The sequence below is a fragment of the Octopus bimaculoides genome, chromosome 4 (genome assembly GCF_046866305.1).
Source record: "Octopus bimaculoides isolate indiv1 chromosome 4, ASM4686630v1, whole genome shotgun sequence".
Lineage (NCBI taxonomy): Eukaryota > Metazoa > Mollusca > Cephalopoda > Octopoda > Octopodidae > Octopus > Octopus bimaculoides.
This window is the reverse complement of record NC_142931.1, coordinates 88249194-88273832: the sequence shown is the minus strand read 5'-3', so window position 1 is coordinate 88273832 and position 24639 is coordinate 88249194. Positions and strand designations below refer to the sequence as shown.

At 38.6% G+C, this 24639-nt stretch overlaps 1 protein-coding gene across 5 annotated transcripts in view; it reads right to left on the bottom strand.

Annotated features, from left to right (window-relative positions):
* LOC106870207 (cell division control protein 45 homolog) overlaps positions 1 to 24639 on the bottom strand; it is a 67523-nt gene that overhangs the window by 15102 nt on the left and 27782 nt on the right. For all 5 annotated transcript variants that reach the window (XM_089350939.1, XM_014916209.3, XM_052967208.2 and 2 more), the window contains exons 5-11: positions 24027 to 24141; positions 21087 to 21202; positions 20428 to 20476; positions 14608 to 14669; positions 8525 to 8635; positions 2286 to 2477; positions 211 to 309 (exon numbers count right to left, since the gene is read on the bottom strand). In XM_089350939.1, coding sequence (XP_089207065.1) covers positions 211 to 309; positions 2286 to 2477; positions 8525 to 8635; positions 14608 to 14669; positions 20428 to 20476; positions 21087 to 21202; positions 24027 to 24141 — 744 coding nt within the window. The remainder of the gene's footprint in view (positions 1 to 210; positions 310 to 2285; positions 2478 to 8524; positions 8636 to 14607; positions 14670 to 20427; positions 20477 to 21086; positions 21203 to 24026; positions 24142 to 24639) is intronic.

Genomic DNA, 24639 nt, shown 5'->3' with positions numbered 1-24639 from the left:
TAATGGCTAAAACAAATAAAAGAATAGAAAAGTAAAAGAACATGAGAGAAAAGAATGGTTAAGGTGCCTGACTTTTTAATTTAAAGCCACTAAGTAATAAATTTTTTTTCTTGTAAAGTTTATTTACAATTTGATTTTTAAACTCATATTGAAAACTAGACAGAAGACTGTTTTTAAAATAATATTACATACATGAAAACTTTTACCTACCCATATTTTTCTACATATTTTAAAATCAATTCCTTCACATTATTTCTGACACTAGGATCCATAGCATTGTATTTTTGTTGGCATTGAGTTAAAGGTAACCTATAACAAAAAAAAAAAATAGAAAAGAAAACATAGCTCAGAAGTCTGCTCTGCAGTATTGTATATTACTTACAAATGATTTTTTTAAAACTTATTTTCCCGTTGCTAGCAACGGGAAGTTTAGACAGTGTCATGTGACAACTTGCTGGGGTTGCCTACTGGACCCTAGCAGCGGGAAATTTAGACAGTGTCACGTGACAACTTGCTGGGGTAGCCTGCTGGAGCCTAGCAGCAGGTATAAAAAGGGGAATTTGACAAGACAGTCAGTCGGACGCTGACACTCGTTGATGCTGCATTGAAGAGGCCAGGGAATAGAAGAAAGAAGACATGCACCCAACACCAGAGCTGAAGACACCTCCGAAAGGGGGGGGGGGGGCCTCGCCACGTCAAAACGGTAGAGGAGTAGGGGCCGAAACCGGACGTGGTTACTCCTGATGATGTCTTGAGCTAACTGGATCCTATAAAGGAGCTGTTGTGGTAGCAGACCACGAAACATGGTTGAAATTCCTACCAAATAGGTGTAGACATGATTGTGTGGTTGGTTTTGGGTTCAGTTCCACTGTGCAGCACCTTGAACAAATGTCTTCTGTTATAGCCTCAGGCCAACAAAAGATAGAAGATATTAAACACAACCATCCGTTTTCCTTGATTACAAAGTGAAGAAAAACAAGATGTCAACCATCTCATTTTTCAAGGGTATAACTAAAAGTCTATTCAGATATGTATGAAGCATCTGCTCTAATTTTCCTTTGTGTTAAGAAGCTTGCTTCCCAACCACATGGTTCCAGGTTCAGTCCCACTGCATAGCACCTTTGGCAAGTGTCTTTTACTGTAACCTAGGGCCAACCAAAGCCTTGTGAGTGGATTTGATAGACAGAAACTGGAAGAAGCTCATTATGTGTGTGTGTGTGCATGCCTATGCATGCGTATCTTTGTGTCTGTGTTTGTCTCCTACCACTGCTCGACAACCGTGTTGGTGTGCTTATGTTCCCATAACTTAGCGGTTTGGCAAAAGAGACCAATAGAATAAGTACTAGACTTAAAGAAAATAAGTCCTGGGGTCAATTTGTTCAACTAAAACCCTTCAAGGCGGTGCCCCAACATGGCCACAGTCAAATGAATGAAACAAGTAAAAGTAAAGAGAGGCCATGCTTAGTATTTAACTGAAATTTTTTCTCTCAATAATTTCAATATACTTAGATAAAAAAAAAAAAGCCTTCAAATTTGTTTTTGAAACTAGTTGTTTAGTCATGCTTCATAAACCAAAAAAAAAAAAAAAAAATTAGTGAGGGGAAAACAAACATTTAAATTAGCTATTATAACATAAATTTCACATCATATATTTAAAATGATTTTTCACTAATCAGTATATGAAAATTTACTTGACAACTAAATATATAAGCAAATCAAGATTTAATGCTTTAGCATTCAGATTTTTCTGTCAAATGTAATGCTTATTTATTCACATTGAATTAATCACATATTATATTATAGCTTCAAGACATCAATGGTGTGTTTGTACATTTTGAGAATGATACTGTGGATCTCATCAGTTTTAACATAGAACAGGTATGATGATGATCATCATCATTATCATTTAGTGTCCGTTTTCCATGCTAGTATGGGTTAGACGGTTTGACTGGGACTAGTAAGCTGGAGAGCTGTACTAGGCTCCAGTCTAATTTAGTTTGGTTTCTACGGATGGATGCCCTTCTTAACACCCACCACTCCAAGATTGTAGTGGGTGCCTTTAACATGCCACCAGCACAGGTACCTTTTACGCGTCATCGGCACTGACCATGACTACAATTTCACTTGGCTTCATGTGTCTTCTCAAACAGAGCAAATCACCAAAAGTCCAGATTAAATGCTAAATGGTAAATTAAGGTGAGGGGTACAATCACATGATACCCCAGAATCAGCTGTCAAGAGATACCATGTGATCAAGACTTAAAGAGTCAATATCTAACACTTACCCCATATCAGCAAGAAATTCTTGCAGCTTTTTACGACCTTTCATTGTCCACAATTTAAATTTACAAGCAGTTGTGATTGAATTGCAAATACTTTCAAATAATGTCCAATGTCGATAAAAAATCAGCTGCAGCTCTTCTTCAAAAAATATCTTCAAACTGTTGACTGGCAATGAATCTTCAATAGACTCCCCTCTGAAATGAATTTATATATACATATATAGAACACAACACAGTATGATTATCAAACTTTTCTTTGTAAGAAATTACTTCTCATGTTATATACATACATACACATGTCCAACCCATGCTAGCATGGAAACCGGACGTTAAACAACGATGATGATGATGATGATGATGATATATATATCATATCTATAAAAGTCGAGATGTGTGTGTGTGTGTGTGCATGTGAATGTAGTTTATGCACGTCCACAAATTAGCACGCATGTCGCTCCAATTTTAGGAGGAGATGTGTCATGACCTTATCTGCATTTTCGCCAACTTTCTCTCTCAGAGGTACTCACATATACCTGTAAAAATCGATTTTCAACCATAACTTTTACCAATTTCGAAGTTTGCGCCTGAAGGAGAGAGAGAGAAATTGTATGTTGGTGAGAGAGTTACATTTTGTTTGCCAGCGTCTAACAGCGTCTTAACAGTTGTGTGGTAAGCAGCAAACAACAAGCAAAAAGAAAAAAATACCTTCCCTCTCTCTATCTCTCTCTCCCTCCCTTACACACACATGCTAGTTATCTCTCTTTCTTTCTTTCTTTCTCTCCTTCTCTCACACACACAGCAACATTACACACAAAACACATGTTGCCAAAAAGAACTAGACGCTATCTTTTTATAATGAGTATGCAAGACAGAAAGTGTGGTGTGTATGTGAAGTTCTTTTGTTAGTGTGAGAGAGCAGCATGTGTGTGTGTGTAATGTTGCTGTGTGTGAGAGACAGGGAGAGAGAGAGAGAGAAAGAAAGAAAGATAACTGGCATGTGTGTAAGGAAGGGAGAGAGATAGAGAGGGAGAGCACGCTCTCTCTATCTCTTTCGCGTTCTTTCCCAACACTTTTTATGGAAACTGCCGAATTGATGTAAACAAACCCATGTGGTCTGATTTTCATGTTTCTAGGTATTGTACCATAAATCGCCATTTCCAAAATATATTTATTTTAAATCATTTATCCGTATATATATGTAAGGCAAGGTGTGTGTGTTTTGTTGATATACGGGCAACATACACACACACATACGAACATGTATGCGTACAAAAAATATGTATGCAATTGGTGTACATACGTGCGTGTGTGTATGTGTGTGTTGCTCATATATACATATATATATATATAGATAGATAGATAGATAGATAGATAGATAGATAGATAGATAGGATGATAAATTGAATATTAATTCAATTTAAAACCAAGTGGCCTAGCATATAACAAATCTGAAAATTCAGAAAAAATTGTATTACACGTGTATAAGGGATGACCACTAGGTGGACATCCAATATGCTAGAAAGAGGTCATCAACGACCCAACCACAAAGAAAAATAATGTTCTCCAGAAAAATTTCGCAAAATGCCAGAACAGGACAAAATGAGAAATATACAGAATAAAGAATTATCTATGGTCTGCTGCAGTTTCGAACATTAACGTTTTACTTACATAACATCCGTGTTCTCATATATATATATATATATATATATATATATATACTTAAGACTTCGTTGTGATCTGAACAGAACCGCTTCTGACACAGAGGATCAGGAGCCCTTTTGGTCATTCTATTTTCCTTGCTGGAAGGGTCCCTAACCCATGGGCAAAGAGGGGTTAGATGATGGCAGTGGTGTTTTCAAAGGGATGGCATGTGTAACCTGATCACCTCTGCCGATCAAACTCCCAACCCATGCGCTCCAGTTGCAACACTGATTCTGCCCAAATTTGACATCGATGTTACTTAGTTTGGTTTGAAATAAAGAACTTGATTAGCTTAATAATCCCAACTTAATTCCGGGCAAAGCCGGGCTATACTGCTAGTATATATATATATATAAAGAAACTAAGGTGCTTGTTAATATTCAGTTTCATCTTCACACACCATCTTGAAAGAAAGGAAGAAACAATAAACAAAACCAGCAACAAAGTAAACAATATTGTATACAGCACGCTTATCAACATCCTGTATTTGTCAACAATTCTAAATAGGAGTCAGACGATAAATTTATCGTCATTATCGTCATCATGTAACATCCATTTCCATGCTGGCATGGGTTGGACAGTTTGACAGGAGCTGGTCAGCCAGAGAGCTGTCCAGGCTTCAATTGTCTGTTTCTATGGCCGGATGCCCTTCCTAACACCAACCACTTTGAGCATACTGGGTGCTTTTTATATAGGACTGGAACAGGTGCTTTATACATGACACTGGCAAGGGTCCTTAATCCGTGGAACTGTCATGAGTGCTTTGCATGTGACTCCAGCCAGCACAGGTACTTTATACATGGCACCTGCACAGTTGCTTTATATGTGGCACTGGCATGTGTGTTTTATATGTGGCACCAGCATATAGATTTTGTACCAACACCTTTCCTACATATCAAACAGGGCCATCTCTCTGAAGTGATTTGTGATTTGTCTGTTTTCCTGCTTACTAGAACTTTAGTTTTTGCTAAATTTACAAGTTGATATAATAACAAACAAAATTCTGTTTGAAGGATTCTAGGCTCAAAAATGCTGAAAATATTTTTATAAAATGGGTTTAAAGGATTGTGTCTGAGAGTAGATTAGTCAAAATATTTTATCACAAGGGATTGCTTATCTAAAATCATGAAACGCAGAAATAGACAAGCAGAATTTGAATTTTAGTATAAAGATGGCAGAGTTCTGATTTTAGCACTCCATATAACCTCTCATACTCTTTTTACTTTTTGGAATTTTCAGAAAAGGGTTGTGAATTTGTGTTCTAAACATACAATTATGAAAAGGAAAAAATCTTTTGTGCGTGGATTAAGAGCAATCTAGCTGTTAGTTTTAGCACAACTCATGACCACCTGATACCTTCTTTATTTCTTTGTCACTCTGTATTTGATGTTTTTGATGTTTTTCAACATTTTTCTTCCCATAAACACATTTAATGGAATGATGATGCTCCCACCTGAGATATGCAACTGAAAAGCTAATTTGATTATTCTATGATGTAATTCTTTTCAAGATACAGTTAAACAGAATGCTATGCAGAATATTTACAAAACATTTGTGTATGCAAAAGTACATTTAATATTTTTAATGTTTATAGCATATTATTAATACACTAAAACATTCATTTGCTCTTTTACTTGTTTCAGCTATGCAGCTGTGGTCATGCTGGAGCACCAGTGTGAAAATAATAATAATGAGGTTGGATGCAAATATTTTTGGCAAGCTATAAGATGACAATTCTGCAGCATATTTTACAAACTTGTTGCTTCACTCTTCCAGCAGAACTAGCCTAGCCAGCATACAAGACTTGCCAAAGTTAGCATGGAGTTATAAATAACAAAAGAAGTTAGTTGCCTTTGCAGTCTATAATTCCTAACAGCAGAATAAATTGTCTACTTTCTGGTGCCTGAAGCAGATTTGCAAATAAACACCTCTTGGGAATAAAAACCTCCAATGCTTCAATTTTACATAAATGTTTTATAAAACTAATAGTATACTGGATATATGTTATGTTAGATGTTACAAAATTACATCTGAAACTTTCAGAACAGCAGCAACAGAAGCAGGTGCTGCCACCACCACCACCACCACCACCACCTTCATCATCATCAGCATCATCTTCATCATAGTGGGTGGGGAAAGTGGGGGGGATGCAAGATTAAATAGGGGAAATGGGAGAGGGAGGTAGGTTAACATCTGTAAAGATTGGAGAAGGGCTGATATGGTTTGGATGGTTTGATAAGGAGCTGATGATAAGGAGCATGCTCTAATGTCTGCTTTGGCATGGTTTCTACAGCTGGATGCCCTTCCTTAATGCCAACCATTTTACAGTGTATACTGGGTGCTTTTCTTCATGCCACCAGCACTAGTGAGGTCATCATGTAGCTTGCAAGTCAACAAACCCAAGGAGGGAGAATAGAGCATACATGTTAGATGATGGGGCGGGGGGGGGGGGCAGCTGAAGGAAGAGATTGGGGTAGAGCAGATTCTCATTGTAGAAGAGCTACATGGTTACTCAGATTTAGGAGAGAGAGAGAGAGAGAGAGAGAGAGAGAGAGAGAGAGAGAGAGAGAGAGAAAATGAATTATCCCCAAAGTGGTGATGAGGTGTCCAGGTGGCACCTCAAGCAGCAGTCGTAATTAGGGAGATTTGCAAGGGTGTATAGGGAAAGAGATAGGGGAAGTGGGAGAGGGAGGTGGATTAATATCTGTAAAGACAGGGGAAGGGTTGAGAGAAAGTAACAAATCTTGAATTAAAGCAAAAAAAAAAAAAAAAGAGAAAAGAAAATGGATAGGGCAGTGTGCCCCAGCATGGCCACAGCTCATGAGCTGAAACTAGATAAAATGAAAAATGAAAATGAATACAAACAGGAAACAAAGAATGAAGTTGAAATTTTTCTCAACATAAACATTGGAGTAAGTATATATGTGTTATAGTTGAAAATCTAATCACCAGCATTAATTGGTCCATGCTGCAAACAAGGTTTCAACCAATCACTATAATTTTAACAAGCATTCATTAAGCAGGATGATTTAGACTGTTCTTGAGTTATGAGATAACACCACTCATTTCTATCTTGACATCACATATCAACAACACCATCATCACATTTAGCATCCATTTTCCATGCTAGAATGGATTAGACGGTTTGACTGGAGTTGGTAAGCCAAAGAGCTGCATCAGGCTCCAGTCATGTTTTGGCTTGGTTTCTATGGCTGGATGCCTTTCTTAATGCCAACCACTCCACAGAGTGTATTGGGTGTCTTTTACATGCCACTGGCACAGATACCTTTAACATGTCACCAGTACAGGTGCCTTTTACGTGTCACTGACATGAGTACCTTTTATGTGTCACTGACAAGGGTGTCTTTTACATGTCATCAACATGGGTATCTTTTACTGGTCTCTGGTAAAGGTGCTGTTCATGTATCTTTGGCACTGGCCACAACTACAATTCTCAACAGCAAATCACCAAAAGTCTTAGTCTCTTGTCATCGCCTCTGTGAGACTCAACATCTGAAGATCATATATCACTACCTTGTCCCACATCTTCTTGAGTCTACCTCTTCCACAAGGTCCCTCCCACATTTAAAGATAGGCACTTTGTTAGAGATCAGTAACAGAGATACACTTCTTCTCATGTTTTCAATTACTGGCATTATTTCTGCATAGAGAATTCTCATACATCATTCTAATGGTTCTTCCAAATCATTCATCACCACCCTAGTTTATTGACACTCACCAGACAATTGAGTGTGGAATATTGTCAATAGCCTTCTTTAGAACAGTAAAGGCACTAGATTAACTTAATTTTTTAAAGAATTCTCTTGAAGTTGTCTCACAAAGAAATGGCATATATATTTCCAAGTGCTGACACACAGCCCAACTGCATCTTATCAAAACTACTTTGTCCTGGGCTATTTTTGTATTTCAGAAGTTTATTATTGCTATAATAGGATTTTTTTCCTTTTTACTAAACTTTCATAACCATATCATTAATGATAATGACTCTCGGCACCTGTGCCCAGTATCGCCTTTCTGGCGAACGTTAAACGAAGATGATGATGATGTTACAACTGAATATTTGAAAAGCTGTAAGAGTTATAAGAGCAATCAGTGGTTATGTGCAAGACAGAAAACTGCATTGGTACAAACATGTGCAATGCAATATGGACCAGTAACAGATAGTTAAAGAAGAGCCAAGAGATCCAAGTAGTAGATCTCTTGGCATTTATTTGGAAATTCTGGAAGAGGAAAACCATAGAAGACATGAATGGAAGTAGTAAAAGTTGACCTTAAGATGCTGAACCTGACAAAAGATGCAACAAATGGTGAGATACTGCGCTGGAAAGGAGCCATCCAACCCATGCAAAAAAGATATACTTTTATAGCATAAATGTAATTAGTACCTTAAATCCACATCCTTTTAATTCATATTTTCATTCTCTAGAGAAATTTATCTATTTTATTTAATCCTTTAAGAATATAGACAAGAAATAAGATATTCCAGAGAAAAAAATAAAGAGTAAAAAAATGTAGTTTACCTTCTATTGTGTCTTGATAAATGAGACTGTAGTAACATCACATCTTCAATATATTTTTCTCTGGATATCTGATAATGCAACAACTGGTCTGTAACACCAACAACAGCAAGCCTAAAACAAATTTGCAAATTTAGATAAGTCTGTATGCCATAGAGGTAGGTTAGAGTCCAGGACACTGATATTTCAAATAAAGTCCTTTTGTCTGAGAAAGAAAATTTTTTAAATGTTTATAGTAGCAATAAACATTTGAAGAAAGTACAGAAGCAACAAAGAAAAAGTAAGGAAAATGTATCCATGCCAAAAGGATTATTATGAAAGATAGAATAAAGTTCTATTTACTGTGATAGTAAGCTGTTCAATATTATTATAGTTTGGCAGGCAATCATCTGCAGCAAATGGAAGAATTAATTTGATAAATATAATTTAAAATGATGCTACTCAAAATACTGTTCTCTAGTTCTACAAAAGAAAATGAATAATAGATTCATAATTCTAATGAGAAATAATGTTCATTGATCACATGACTGGTTTAAAGCATGTTGCATGTTCTCCTTATTAATTTTTGGTGAGTGAACGCATGGTGGTCAGCTGACCAAGAGTGAGAAGCTGGGTGACAATGTACTACAGTTGGTGTGAAGCTGGGTAACAAAGAATTACAGTTGGTGTGAAACCAGATGATGAAGAACTACATTGCACAAGACATCCAGTTATGTATGACAACTTCTTCCTCTCTGGGGTTAAAAACAGTAGTAACATCAGTTCCTATGGGAATAGTCATATTGAAGTGGCGATAAACAATGTTAGTATGTATGTACAACCAAGTGTAATAGTTTTAAGAGAAAAGTTGGGCAAAAGAGGCATCAAATGTAGTGTGCGAGAGAAAACTGCACTGGTATGGACATGTTAGGCATATGGATGACAGCTGCATAAAGTGCCAATCTCTAATTGTGGAGGGAACCTGTGGAAGAAGTAGGTAGATCCAGGAAGATATGGGGCAAAGTGGTGAGAAATAATCTTTGGATATCAAGGACCAAGACTTCTGGTAATTCACTGTGCTTGAGAAAACATGTCAAGCTGAGTAAAATCATGCCAGGCCATAATCCACCTCTTACACACACACACACACACACACACACACACACACTCTGTCCTGTCAAAACTCCCATACAATCCATCTTCCCACAATCACTACCTACTGCAGGCCCCATTCTCTCATGTGCCTATCCATGTAGGTTTCATGCCCTCATATATCTACCAAGTCTCCACTACCAGCTACTCCAATCTCTCTCACCATCACCTGCTACAGTCACCTCTTTCCCATATCTAAGTATCTCCCTTCACTCTTATGGAACATCCCTGTCTATCCTCTCTGTATGACATATTCCACCTCCACTCACTGCTACCCAAGGGTAGGTCCAGATGGATCTCCAACACCATCTATTTCTCTCTCTTTATCTCTCTCTCTAGTTCTATCTATCTTTCCTCTCCTCTCTTTCTCTACTGGGGATGCCAAGTATGACACCTATCTCTATCTCTTCATTATACTTTAACCTCTCACCTGGCACAAAGCACTTTCTGCAGTTCCACTCCCTCTCCTATCTGAAAGACCTTCATCTCACAAGTTACTTGATGATCTTGCTGATGTCAGTACCAACTGGCGTTATAAAGAGCATCCAACTGAAGAAACCATGCAAAAGCAAACAATGAAACCTGGTGCAGCTCTTTAGCTTGCCAGCTCTTGTCAAATCATCTAACCCATGCCAGCATGGAAGATAGAAGTTAAATGATGATGATGATGATGATTTGAATAGTAGTGAAAGTTGGAAGGAAAGAGAAAGACAGGTTAAGGAAAGGAAAACACTTATGCTTGTTGGAGAAGCCACTTCTCTTTCTGTAAAAATTGAAGCAAGAGTACTCAATGCATGTAGTAGTGTATTTGTTTTTGAAATTGATAATTCACCCTCTCACTATTCTGACTTTCTCACTCTGCATTTACATTCAGGTGTTCTCCATTGCCTGAAGAATTCTCGGTGCACAATATCACATTTCCAGGGGTGATGCTCATGGGAGGCCTTCCAGATTGCTCATCGTCTTCCAGGAACGTTCTTCCGCTTTTGAAGTGCCTATGCCACTCAAAACATTGTATATGACCCATTGCCTCATCGCCGTAAGCTTGCCAAAGCATGCTCAATGTCTCTGTAGCATACTTCCCAAGTTTAGTGCAAAATTTAACATTGGCTCTTTGTTCCTATCCATGACAAAATTGCACACTACAGCATATATGTGATCACAAAAGCACAAATTTCACAACTTGCAAAGTCACTTGGCAGACTGCCTCATGAAGATCACTGCTAACTCCCTCACACAGCCATGTGCTGCCATCCGTTAGCATGCTATAGAACTAGTCAAGGAACTTTTTGATACCACCTCATATATATATATATATATATATACTTTATTTAAAAGCAGCAGAAATATAACAAAAGACTGTTACTCTGAGTTTCACGTTCCTGTTCATCGGACAGTTTTGTTAGAAATGTGCTTACTCTGGTGTATATGTATATATATATATATATATATGTATATATATATATATATATAATATATATATATATATATATATATATATAAGGTTATGAAGGGTATATATATATAAGGTTATGAAGGGTATTGGTCTCTTTTTCCTTTTCTCTCTCTTTATATATATATATGTCTCAATTGACAAACAGACAGACATATATACACATACAGTATTCAGTTGCATGTATATCATATGCAGTTGTATTGATTTGAGAAAATAACAATTTGATGTCCAATATTTTAAATCTGAGTTTGTCCCTGTTAATGGGGGTGACCGGATCTATCTCACTCTTACAGCAACTGCTGTCACACCATCACGCCCAATTCTGGGCATCCTCCCTCCTTAAGCCAACCCTCCCAATCTCCTCCTCCACATTTTCTTTGGTTGACCTCACATTCGCAATTCATTCACCTTAAACTCAAGAACTCTCCTCAGAACACGATCCTCATCCCTCCTCAACACGTCCATACCACCACACTCCATTCACCCTTGCCAGCTGTTTCACCAATTCCTCCAACCCCAGCATCTCCATCAAGTCCTCAGCCCTCCTTTTATTCAATAGTTTTACACCACACATTGCTCTCTCAGTCCTTCTCAAAATTGCCATTTCATTTTCCCTTGTGTCTCATCCCATACAACATTGCAGATCTCACACAACTTTGTGAAACCCTTCCTTTCATCTTCAAGGAGAACCTTTTCCTATATAATAATGCTCCACATTCCCTGAACTTCACTCAGCCAAGTCTTGCTCTTGCTGTCATAGCTGCTTTACATCCACCCTATCTCTCAAATAACAAAACTCTCTCGCTGTTTCTACTTCGTCACATAGTATTTCCACTGGTTCCACCAGCCCTCCAGCTCTTTTCTCACATCTTTCACAAATAAAATCTCTTGCCAGTCTTGGGGTCACCTTCTTCATTTTCATACATCTACCATGAACCCATTTCCTACATTTCGTACACAACACTACATTTGCCATTACCCTCCTCCCACATACACCACATGGATCTACCTTACTCGTTAACACTTCTCCTTCCACCCCATTCACCATCATCTTTGTCTTCCTGAGGGTTACCTTCAAACCTTTGCTTTCAAACACCTACTTCTATTTCCGAAACTTCTCCCTCAATCCCTCCATCATCTCACTCATTAGAACAAGGTCATCTGCAAACAGTATTTCCATTATCAATCTCTTTCTTGCACTCTCCATCATCACATCAACCACTATTGCAAACAACACTGATCCCTGATGCACACCACCTTTCACTGCAAAGTCCTCTAACAGCTCTGATCCAACTCTAACTCTCGTTTTCACCCCTTCATACCAACTCATCACTACCCTCACTATTACCTCTAGTACACCTCTCCTCCTCAATGCCTACTCAATCACCTTCCTTGGAACCCTATCAAATGCCTTCTCCAGATCAATGAAGCACATGTACAACTCCTCCTTATCTCGGTACTCCTCTTGGAATTTCTTTACAATGAACACTGCATCACTTGTCCCCTTTCCTGGCATAAAATCAAATTGCATCTTGTTCACATCCACCCCTTTCCAAATTCTCCTCTCCAACACCCTTTCCATTATCTTCATTGCATACTCCAATAACTTCACTCCTCTATACGCCCCACAACTCATCTCATCTCCTTTTCTCCTTGAAGCTCAGTACCACCACACTTAGTGCCCAATCATCTGGCATTCCTCTTCCATCCAGCACACTGTGGCAGAGCTCCATCATCACAACAATCCCTATCTCTCCACTTGCAATTATCATTTCCACACTTACTTCTGATGGACCAGCTGCCTTTCCTGTTTTCATTTCCTTCATTGCCTCCACTATTTCTTTCCGACTAACCCTCTCCACTGGCCCCTTCACCACAGCAGCTTCCACCCTCTGATCCCATTCATTCTCCTCATTCATAATTCCCTCACATGCTCTTTCCAAACTCTTCCCATCCTTCTCAGTAAAATTCAACCTGCCATCACCCCACCTCATACATCTTCCTCCTCCAACATCTCTTCCATCTTTTTTCATTGATTTCATAAACCTAAACACTCTATCTGGGTTCTCATCCAGCACGCTCAACTTCCTCAGCCTCCTTCCTCATAGATCTTGCAACTACCCTCTTTGCAAGATTCTTCATGTTAATATACCTGGCTTTCATTTGTTCACTCCTATTATTACATAAAGCTTTGTGCCTCCTTCTTCCTCGCTATCGCATCCCTCACCTCCTCATTCCACTACCACGTATCTCCTCGATTTCTCCTACTTTTCATCCTTACACACACTTTGTCACATGCCTTTAGTACCCCTTCCTTAAAAGACATCCACAAATCCAGTGCATCAATACTCCCCAACTCCCTCTTCAAACCTTGCTCTTGTTTCTTCTTCCTTCAGTTTCCACACCTTTCTCCTCCCAACCGTTCCCTTTCTCACATGCTTTTTAACTTTCCCCTTATTCAAGTCAGCAACCACCAACCTTTGCTGTAACTCCCCAGGTATTGTCTTCACATCTTTCAGATACTTTCTGTTTTCCATGCCAACCAACATGAAATCAATCTGTCTCATTCTCTCCTGCACTGAAAGTCACCTTCCTTTGCTCTGTTTTCCTAAGCCACATGTTCACCACACAACCCCTTCTCATTGCAAAACTCAAACAGCATCCTTCCTTTCATATTTCTCTCCCCAATTCCCTTTCCCCTATGCACACCCTCAAAAGCCCTGGATCCATTTCCCCAGAATGTCCATTAAAATCACCCATGCCCAAAACCAATTCATCTGTCTTATGTAAGTCCCACTCACTCGCCATTTCATCAAAGAACTGCTCTTTCTCAATGATCCCTCTCCCAATTTGCAGACCATACTCTCACCACTTCTTCCTCAAATGCTGATACTACTGTCATCACTTTGTCACTCTTTCTCCTGACCTCCACTACCTTCTCGCAAATTTTTTCCTTCACCAAAGCTCCCATACCTCCAGTCCCCTTGCCATTTCCCAAGCACCACAACTTGTACCTTCTTCCATTGACCCCCTTACACAAATCTTGCACCCTGGCCCCTCTAACCTCCTACACACAGCGCACATCCACTTTCCTCTTCCTCAGTTCCTAACACACTTCAGTTCTATGCAGACTGCCCACATTCCAACTTCCCAACGTCACCCCAAGCTTTTCCTCAGGTCATTGACCAACATAAGGCAAGTCATGCTTGCACAACTCAGGATGAGGGTTCGCACCTTCCTTTTTGAGGTAGGCAGGTGCCCATGCCTCTTTGCTATTGTCATGAGGCTTTTTTTGGGCTGGATTTTCTATGGGGAGCATGCCCTTGCTTTACCCCCAACCTCAGTTTCTAGACATGAATGGTCCTGAGACCAAGACCTCTACCATAATTTTTAAGAAATGTGGTGGAAAACTAGCTTGGGAAAGCAGGGATGCTACTCCCTGAGACCCCTTTCAGAGCCCTCCTACTCACAATAATGTATTATAAGAATTTAAACTTGCCAGATTAAGTCATTTGTGTCTTTTGACATGGTCCATGCCATTTCCAACATCAGAAGAGCAGCCTTTAAAAAGAAATGCAAAAGTTTTTTAGAAATAAAAATAATTTGACATCATGTTATCATAAAGACAGAAAAATATTGTGAAAGATGATGGTAATGGATATTAATTTTATAGCAAGTGAAACTAATCATTTTCTTTAACTAAGTTAATAATTTCTTTGAGAAAAATCTGTTAGAGCTTTGTGAGCATATTTGTGATGAAATGCGGCGCTGCCACCACTGCAGTTTAATGTCTGCCTTCCATGCTGGCATGAGTTGGACAGTTTGAAGGGAGCCTGCACCAGACTTTTATGTCTGTTTTGGCATGGGTTTTATGGCTGACTGCCCTTCCTAACACCCACCACCCAGCAGAGTGGACTGAGTGCTTTTTACAAGGCACAAGCACAAGCAAGGTCAGTTTTGCCAAGGTTTTTACAGCGGAATGCTTTTCCAAATGCCAACTACTTTACAGTGTGGATGCTTTTTATGTGGCAGTTTCAACAACTTTTGAAAATAATAAAAAATTTGGAGGGTTTTGTTATACAAATAAACTTATTCATTATTATATAAGTTCTGAAGGCATAAAAGTTTATAAAATCATGAAGAAGATTCTCTAATTAAAATATGAACAGTTTAAAATTAAAGAGATAAATTTTTATCCTTATTCCATTACTGTTTTCAAGTTCATAATTCTTCATCATTCAAGCAGACAGCCTGATCTACATTTTCATTCATAAATTGGAAGCTGGAAACATAGGCCAACATACCTTTATTGTTCAGAGACACTAAATATGTATTTTCACAGAGATTTGTTATTTTGTTATATATTGTTATATTACTTTGGCACATTATTACATCTACCTACAAAGAAATGAATGTATGTGTGTACTCTGTATGTTTCCCTTATCAAAACAAAAACTAGGAGTCTTTTCACTCCCAGCTATTGGATGGCCGTTGGCTCTGCTGAGTTTGTTCACCCTTTGATAGGTCTTGTTTTGCAGGGTGTCCAATGAAAACCACCCTCCTCAATAAGCAGGTCTGGTAGAGTTGTTGGTTTAGTTGCCAATGGTCTGACCATACAACAGGTTGTACAGCATTTCACGTTATCAGTAACATGAAAAGTAACCTGACATAAAACTCAGCTTCTGTTTGACAGTTTTTTTTTGTAAAAGGCATGGATGTGTAATTAAGAAGTTTGCCTCTCAACCACGTTGTTTTGGGTTCAGTTCTACCATGTGGCACCTTGGGCAAGTGTCTACTACTATAGCCTTGGGAGTGCATTAGGGTGAAAAACTAGAGGTAGTCGATAGCTTCCGCTATCTGGGCGACCAAGTTAGTAGTGGGGGTGGGTGCGCTGAAAGTGTAGCTGCTAGAATAAGAATAGCCTGGGCAAAGTTTAGAGAGCTCTTACCCCTGCTGGCGACAAAGGGACTCTCACTCAGAGTAAAAGGCAGACTGTATGACGCATGCGTACGAACAGCCATGCTACATGGCAGTGAAACATGGGCTGTAACTGCTGAGGACATACGTAAGCTCGCAAGGAATGAAGCCAGTATGCTCCGTTGGATGTGTAATGTCAATGTGAATACCCGTCAGAGTGTAAGTATCTTGAGAGAAAAGCTGAACATTAGAAGCATCAGTTGTGGTGTGCAAGAGAGACGATTGCGCTGGTATGGACATGTGGTGAGAATGGATGAGGATAGCTGCGTGAAAAAGTGCCACACCCTAACAGTTGAGGGAACCCGTGGAAGAGGTAGGCCCAGGAAGACCTGGGCTGAGGTGGTGAGGCAAGACCTTCGTACATTGGACCTCACTGAGGCGATGACTACTGACCGAGACCTTTGGAAATGTGCTGTGCGTGAGAAGACCCGGCAAGCCAAGTAAGATCGTTGCCAGTGCCCCTGGACTGGTTCTTGTGCAGGTGGCACATGAGATGCACCATTTTGAGCGTGGCCGTTGCCAGTACCGCCTGACTGGCTCCCGTAGGATTTTCGAGCGAGATCGTTGCCAGTGCCCCTGGACTGGCTTGTGCGGGTGGCACATAAAAGACACCATTTCGAGCGTGGCCGTTTTCGTGCGGGTGACACGTAAAAGCACCCACTACACTCTCTGAGTGGTTGGCGTTAGGAAGGGCATCCAGCTGTAGAAACTCTGCCAAATTAGACTGGAGCCTGGTGTTGCCATCCGGTTTCACCAGTCCTCAGTCAAATCGTCCAACCCATGCTAGCATGGAAAGCGGACGTTAAACGATGATGATGATGATGATGATGATGAAACTGAAAGAAGCCTGTTATACGTGTGCGTGTTTGTGCATGTATATATGTGTGTGTGTGTGTGTGTGTGTGTATGTGTGTGTGAGAGAGAGAGAGCAAGTGTGTAAGACTTCAGGTCTCCTTGTCTTGATACCACAGAATTGTCATAAATGAAGGTCATTCCTTGCCAATATCTTGCAAAAACCATTCCTGGCAATAAGGAAATACTATCTTGCTTGGAAACAGATAAGGGTAGGTGTCAGGAAGAACATCCAGCCTGTAAAAATCACCCTCAATAAACTCCATCTAATCCATGCAATCATGGGAAAGTAGCCATTAGAACAATGATGATGAAGATGATGTAAAGGGGCATTTGTAAAATGCCATTCAATGAGAGGGGACACAACTCGGAAAGGTTAAAAACCACCGATGTAGTTTAATGAAGTAGGGTCTTCCCCCACCCCAGCTATTGAATGGCCGTTGGCTCTGCTTTGTTTATTCACCCTCTGATAGGTCTTGTTTTGTGACCTCACTATTTCACTGGTTAAGTGGGACTGTGCAAATCATTTATAAGGGGTGATAACTCCAAATTGAAATGAAACATTTTATTCATATGGGGAGATAACTATGTTTGATTTGGTACCAAAAGTCATGAAGCCAACATTACCAAAAAAAAAAAAATGCTAGTGGTTTACAGTATTTAGCAAAATATTAATAATTAATGTAATTCTTGCTTGTCTCCATGGTAAAGTTTTTCATGTGGCTTTCTTGGTATCTCTTGTGTCTCATGATGTTCATAACAATATAGCTTTCCTTAAAAGATCAGGAGTGGCCATTTGTTAGCATTATCATCATTATTTAACAGCTATTTTTCTGTGCTGGAACGGGTTGGATAGGTTGACGGAATCTGGTGAGCCACAGGACTGCATATTTCATCTTGATTTTATATGTTGAATATTGGGTTGTGGGTTCAACCAATTTGCAGTTCAAGTCCATTGGTACAGGGATGTATTTGAAAGCTTGTTGTTCACATCACAAAGTATGACAAGATGATTCGTTGAATATTTCTGTTTGATAATAGTTTAGATATGCATGTGCTAATGTTACTGGAATGTGAAATATTATCATGAGCAAGTGACTGGAGCTCCTATTTCTTCAGTGAAGTTAATGGTATGAGTAGTGCTTGCTACAATAAACTTGTGTGGTTCAGAAGCCTGTCTTAAATTCCTGTTATTGCCTGGAGGACTATGGTGAACAAGAGAGGGCTTAGGACCGATCCTTGGTGAGCCCCTATTTGTATCCTGAATTCTTCGCTGTACTCGTTGCCAATCCTCACCTTACTTGTAGTGTCCCTGCACAAGGCTTGTACAGCTATCACCAGTCACTTGTCTATCCCTAGTTTCCACATTGACCACCAGATAAGGGATTGGGGGACTCTGTCAAAAGCTTTCTCCAAGTCAACAAAAGCTAAGTACAGAGGTTTATCTTTACTAGAAATATAGCACCAATGGTGCTTCTCCCTGGCATAAAACCAAACTGCATCTCATCTAGACTAATTTTTCCCCTAATTAGTTGGGCTATGACTCCCTCCGTAATTTTCATCACCTGATCCAACAGTTTGATACCTCTGTAATTATTTCTATCTAAGGCATCACCTTTACCTTTGTAGCAGTTGACTATGGTGCAAATACACCAATCATTGTTGGGTATGACTCTTTCGTGAATCACCTGATTTACAATACAGGTGACTAGAACATAACCTACACCGCTAGATATTTTAAGCATCTCAGCGATGAGTCCGTAATTGCTTTATCTACCAAGGACTGTTGATTCAGATAGCTGGTCCCTCAATTGGGTCAACATTAGGCAGACTCTCCTCCTCCCATTCATTCTCTACATTCAGCAATCTTTCATAATGGCATTTCCAAGCCTCTTTCTTCACAGAATCACTAAATGCAAGTGCACCATCATCCGTGCAGAGACATTTCTCTCCTATGACATCACAATTTTCTCTCACACACTGTTTTGCAATCCGAAACATTTCAAGTCTTTGGTTCACATGTTGCTGAACAAAGGCAAACTTTCTCTTTTCTGCTTCTCCCTTGGCTTTATATACCTGTCTCTTAGCTTCCCTTCTGGCTATCTGATACAATTCCCTGCTACCCTCACTCTTCAAGGTCTTCCAGGCCTGTTTCTTTGCTCTAATGGCCCTGTCTATGGCAATGTTCCACCACTACATTACTTTATGTCTGGTTGGGACTTTGCACCACCCACAGATTTGGTCTGTGGCACTCAGCAGGCTGTCCCACAAGAATTCCCAGTTGCCCTCTATGTCACAAGTTTGTAGCTCCTTCTACCTCACATCAAATTTCTCAATTAGGATGTCCCTAAATCTCTGACCATATGAAGGGTCCTTAAGCTTCCAAGTCCTTCTTTTCCAGATTGGTCTGCTTCTTGGCATCCTTCTAGCCTGGAGTCTAAAGTCATTATGACTTGTCTATGCTGGTTGGGGGTACATTCTTCAACAGGGATGGTTTTTGTATTTAAGAGCAACCATGCATCCTGCTGCCTGGTGAGAATGTAATCGAGCTGGCTAGCATAGTCACCTGACTGGTAGGTTATCAGGTGGCTAGTCAGCTTTCCGAAGTTGGTGTTGCAGATCAATAGGTTATTTGCATCACAAAACTCCAGTAGTCTTGTTCCCTCTTCATTCTGGGAACCAATTCCATGGCCCCCATGTACATCATGGAAGATACCGGGCTGCTGTCGGACATGCCCATTGAAGTCACCAGCCACAGCAATGAGATCCTCATCATTTGTCTTAAAGGCAGCCTGCAAAAGAATATCATGAAAATAGTTGTTCTGTTCATTTGGTAGGCCAACTGTGGGCATAGGCAGAGATAATTTATGCTATGCTATTCTGCAAGGCCAGCCTGAGTTTAAGAATATCAATATTTAAAAAAAACATAGAAGTGAAAATTCACTTATTATGCAACAGTGCTTCAAGAAAAATAATGAAGCTACATATATATGCATATACAAACACAAGCACACATTTATTCATTCAATTTACTATCTGTTTCAAATTATTTAATTAATCAATTATTCTTTCTAAAATAAGTCATTTACTCATTCAACATGACTAAAAATCAATAAACAACAAATTCTTACTTAATGAGATAAGTAATGAATTTAGTTGGAAACAGTCAACACTTTACTGTGTTTTTAAAAGTAAGAAAGCTAAATTGGTTAATGTAATGTTTATAGTGTGTCTGATAAGAATAGCATGGTCACAGCTGGAATGCCTTTGGTCATAGGTCAGTGCTGACCTTGGGTTAAATAACAACGAAGCTGGAAAAATGCCTTCATTTCCTTATTGTATGAAACCAGTTTGAACAGAATTTACATAAAATATCTCATGATTAAAGGAAATACTTCACATCAATCTAAAAGTTATTAAGAATGTAATGGATAATATTTGTATGAAATGTATAAAACAGGAAAACAATATGTGATGTGTTATTACTTACAGATGTTCCAAAAGAAGAAAATTGTGTATAAGTGAACAAGGTCTTGTTTCTGAAATACAATGAAACTGATATTGATTCAAACATTCTAATCTCTAAATATAAATTAAATCAACTGTTTTTAATATAGTTGTGTAGTGGTCATGAGTTTAAGGTACTGATGTATTGGTTTCAAATTTTGGCACAAGGCCAGTAAGTTCGGGGGAGTGGGTAAGTCGATTACATCAACCCCAGTGCTCAACTGGTACTTATTTTATTGACCCTGAAAGAACGAAAGGCAAAATTGACCAAGATAGAATTTGAATTCAAGACATAGAGATGGTTGAAATACCACTAAGCATTTTGCCTGGCATACTAATGATTCTGTCAGCTTTCCAGCTGAAAGGTGCTGATATATTAGCCTATAGTTTGACTAAAATTATTATGTTGTCCATCTATCCATCTATTATGTTGTCCATCTATCCATTCATCTATTTTCTCTTTAATCAGGGTTGATCTGGATTTAAGCAACAGCATCCACAAAATAGTACATCAATCCTATCAAAACTTACATGGTAATTTTACTTACAATAGTTATTATAACGAACATCATTTAAATTAAAGTAATAAATGAAAAACATGTAAAGTTATGATAACAAAAAAAAAATAATGAAAATCTGTACCTGTTTTCTTCCCATAGTCTTCTCTCTCGCTTTTTCATTATATATTTATCATCAAATTGTTTCTTTTGCTGCTTGTAACCTGTTTCGTCATCTTCATCCTCACTATCCATATCATCCTATAAAAAAGGTTATGGTAGAATTTTTATTCTTATTGTTCACACCACTACATTTCTAGCAGAGGCATTTCTGCATTTTGTCTGTAGATATAGCTTTGTTTTCCTTAATCCTTTAGCATTCAGATTACAGTGTCAAATGTAATGTTTATTCATCCACATTGCTTTGAGTTAATCATGCAGTATCTGGTAGCTTCATGATGTTGATGATGTAATTGTTTATTTTTATAATGACATTATAGGATAGGTGTGAGAGGCTAGATATGGCTGGTTTGAACATAAAAAAGGTAAAATATTTGGGCCACATATGGCCAGTTTAAATGCTAAAGAGTTATAATGTCCTTTATGATAGCACTTCTATGATAGTGGACCCCTAAAATTTATTTCTGCCGAAGTGCATTTTTTAAAAGGTACTTCAATGGGCCCTTTAACATTCTTTCTTTCCCTTCTTCATCATCGTTGTTTTAATGTCCACTTTTCTCTGCTTGCATGGTTCAGACAGATTTTGTATGGCTGCCAGATGCCCTTTCTGTTGTCAATCCTCATGTTTCCAAATAAAGTAATATTTCCCCATGGCCAGACATATTTTACACAGAAGACTGGAAATGAACAACTTCACTTGTATGATAATGATGCTCATTCACAACCATCACATAAAGTCTAGACAAGAGTACAAACAAACACACACATATATATTAGGTGCAGGTGTGGCTATGTAGTAAGAAGCTTGCTTCCCAACTACATGGTTTTGGGTTCAGTTCCACTGCATGGTACCTTGGACAACTGTTTTCTACTATAGCCTCAAGCCAACCAAAGCCCTGTGAATGGATTTCACAGATAGAAACTAAAAGAAGCCCATCATATATACATAAACTAGCATGAAACAAATTTTTCAGGATCTAGTCAGAGAAAATTGACAAAAGCAAAATATGAGTGGACAGAACATTTGAAAGGAAGCTAAAATTGAATGAGTAATTTTAATTTGAATGTAAAACGAAGAAGCTTTACAATCTTACCAACAAGAAACTGTATGGAAAATATAATAAAAATACAAGATATTGCTTACTAGTATTTCCACATAGTTTCTGGAAAACTGTCAACAAATAATCATCATCATTTAATGTCCATTTTCCATGCTGGCAAGGATTGGATGATTTGACTGAAAAGTAGTAAGCTGGAGAGCTGCACCAGGTGCCAATCTTATTTGGCATAGTTCCTACAGCTGGATGCCCTTCCTAATGCCAACCACTCCAAGAGAGTAGTGAGTGTTTTTTATGTGCCACCAGCATCGGCCCCGACTACAATCTCACTTGGTTCGACAGGTCTTCTCAAGCATGGTATACTGCCAAAGATCTCAGTCACTTGTCACTGCCTCCATGAGGCCCCAGGGTTTGAATGGTGCTTTTTACATGCCACTGGCATAGATTCCAGTTATGCAACACTGGTATTGGCCACAACTATGATTTCACTTGGCTTTATAGGTCTTCTCAAGTTCAACATATCAAACATATCGCCCAAAGATCACTTGGGTCGATGGTCTTCTGAAGCACAACATATTGCTCAACATTCAAAGGGTGCTTTTTTATGTGCCACCAACATGGGTGCCAGTTACGCAACACTAGTATTGGCCATGACTATGATTTCATTTGGCTTCACCGGTCTTCTAAAGCATGGCATATTGCCCAAGGTCTCAGTCACTTGTCATTGCCTCTGCAAAGATCATTCTTTACCAATTCGCCCCTTGTCTTCCTGGGTCTATCTCTTCCACAGGTTCCCTCTACCATTAAAGGTTGGCATTTCACACAACTGTCCTCATCCATATGCATCACATGACCATACCAATGCAGTAGTCTCTCTTGTACACTACATCTCATGCCTCATGTGCCCAACTTTTCTCTCGAGACGCTTATACTTTATCATGCATGCATACCGACATTGCACATCCACCAAGGCATACTAGCTTCATTTCTTTCAAGTCCGTTGAACTAAAGACATTTGAATATTTTTGTTCATATTTAAATTATCATATGTAGTTTGGATGTAGACAGTTGCATACAGAAGTGCCAATCATTTAAAGTGGATAGAACTTATGGAAGTGGGAGAGCCAGGAAGACATGGGACAAAGTAGTGAAGGCCGACCACAAGACACTGAGCCTTACAAAGGAGATGACTCAGGACTGAGATACTTGGCACCTTGTTGTACTCAAAAAGACCCATCTGCCACTGCAGAAGTGATACTGGTGCCACATAAAAAGCACCCAGTACACTCTGTAACATGGTTGGCATTAGGAAAAGCATTCAGCCATAGAAATCATGCCAGAACAGACAATGGAACCAGGTGCAACCCCTGGTCTTACCAGCTCCAGTCAAACCATCAACCCATGCCAGCATGGAAAATGGATGTTAAATAATAATGATGATGACTTTCATTAATAATCTAATAATTTTGTCTATTTTCTCATTTGACAGAACTGTTTTGAAAAAAATAGTTGGTCCAATAAATGATTTAGCTCCTCAGTTAAAATGTTTATGACATGTCAAGAATATGAATTAACATTTAATTTGTAATAAGGTAAATCTGGAATGACACATAATAACTGCTTCTTTGAAGGCAGTCATCAATAAACTGCATACAAATATGGATATGAGTACCTAAAAACAAATCATACTGCAATAGCAGTAGCACAACAAATCAATATTGCCAGAACATTCTCTCAAAAAATTTTTATACACAGTTTCCAAGATGTATTTCATACTTTCTGCTAATAGAAAAGAAATATTTAATAAATACTGCATATTATCATGAATAAATAAAAATAATACTTACCTCATCATCTCTAAAGATACTATCATAATCAGGAATGTCAGTAATTTCATTTTCTCTCACAAGTACTTTGACTTGTAAACTATTGTACACATTATGTACATCAATTGGCCTGTGACTGAAAGAGGAAGTTAAATATTTTTTCAATAACTAAATGTTCTATGAAATGTGCTTCAGAACAACAAACTACATTTACAGAAAACAGCTCTTTGAGCAAGACATTATTGGGAATATGGATACAGCATATATTATACTGCTTAAAACTGTTTGCTAAGTTGAGGGTCTTACCTTTTATTGCACTAACCACAGAATATAAAATGTGCCTAAAGTTAGGTTTTTTTATACGTAGTTTGAGCACTTCCGGCTGTAGATTATATAAAGAATCCTTTGCACAAGGTTTTTTTCCAAACTTTCACATTACTTGCTCTGCTGCTGACACTATTATACCACACAAAATGATGGGCTAAACTAAAAAATTTCTTTAGTTTTAATCACTCATCATTCATTCATCATTCATATTCGGAATACTAATATGCTGTACTTTGAATTAAAATAATTTTCAAAATTTGTAATTCTTTAATTCATAAAATAATCTTCAAAACTCATAATTCTTTAA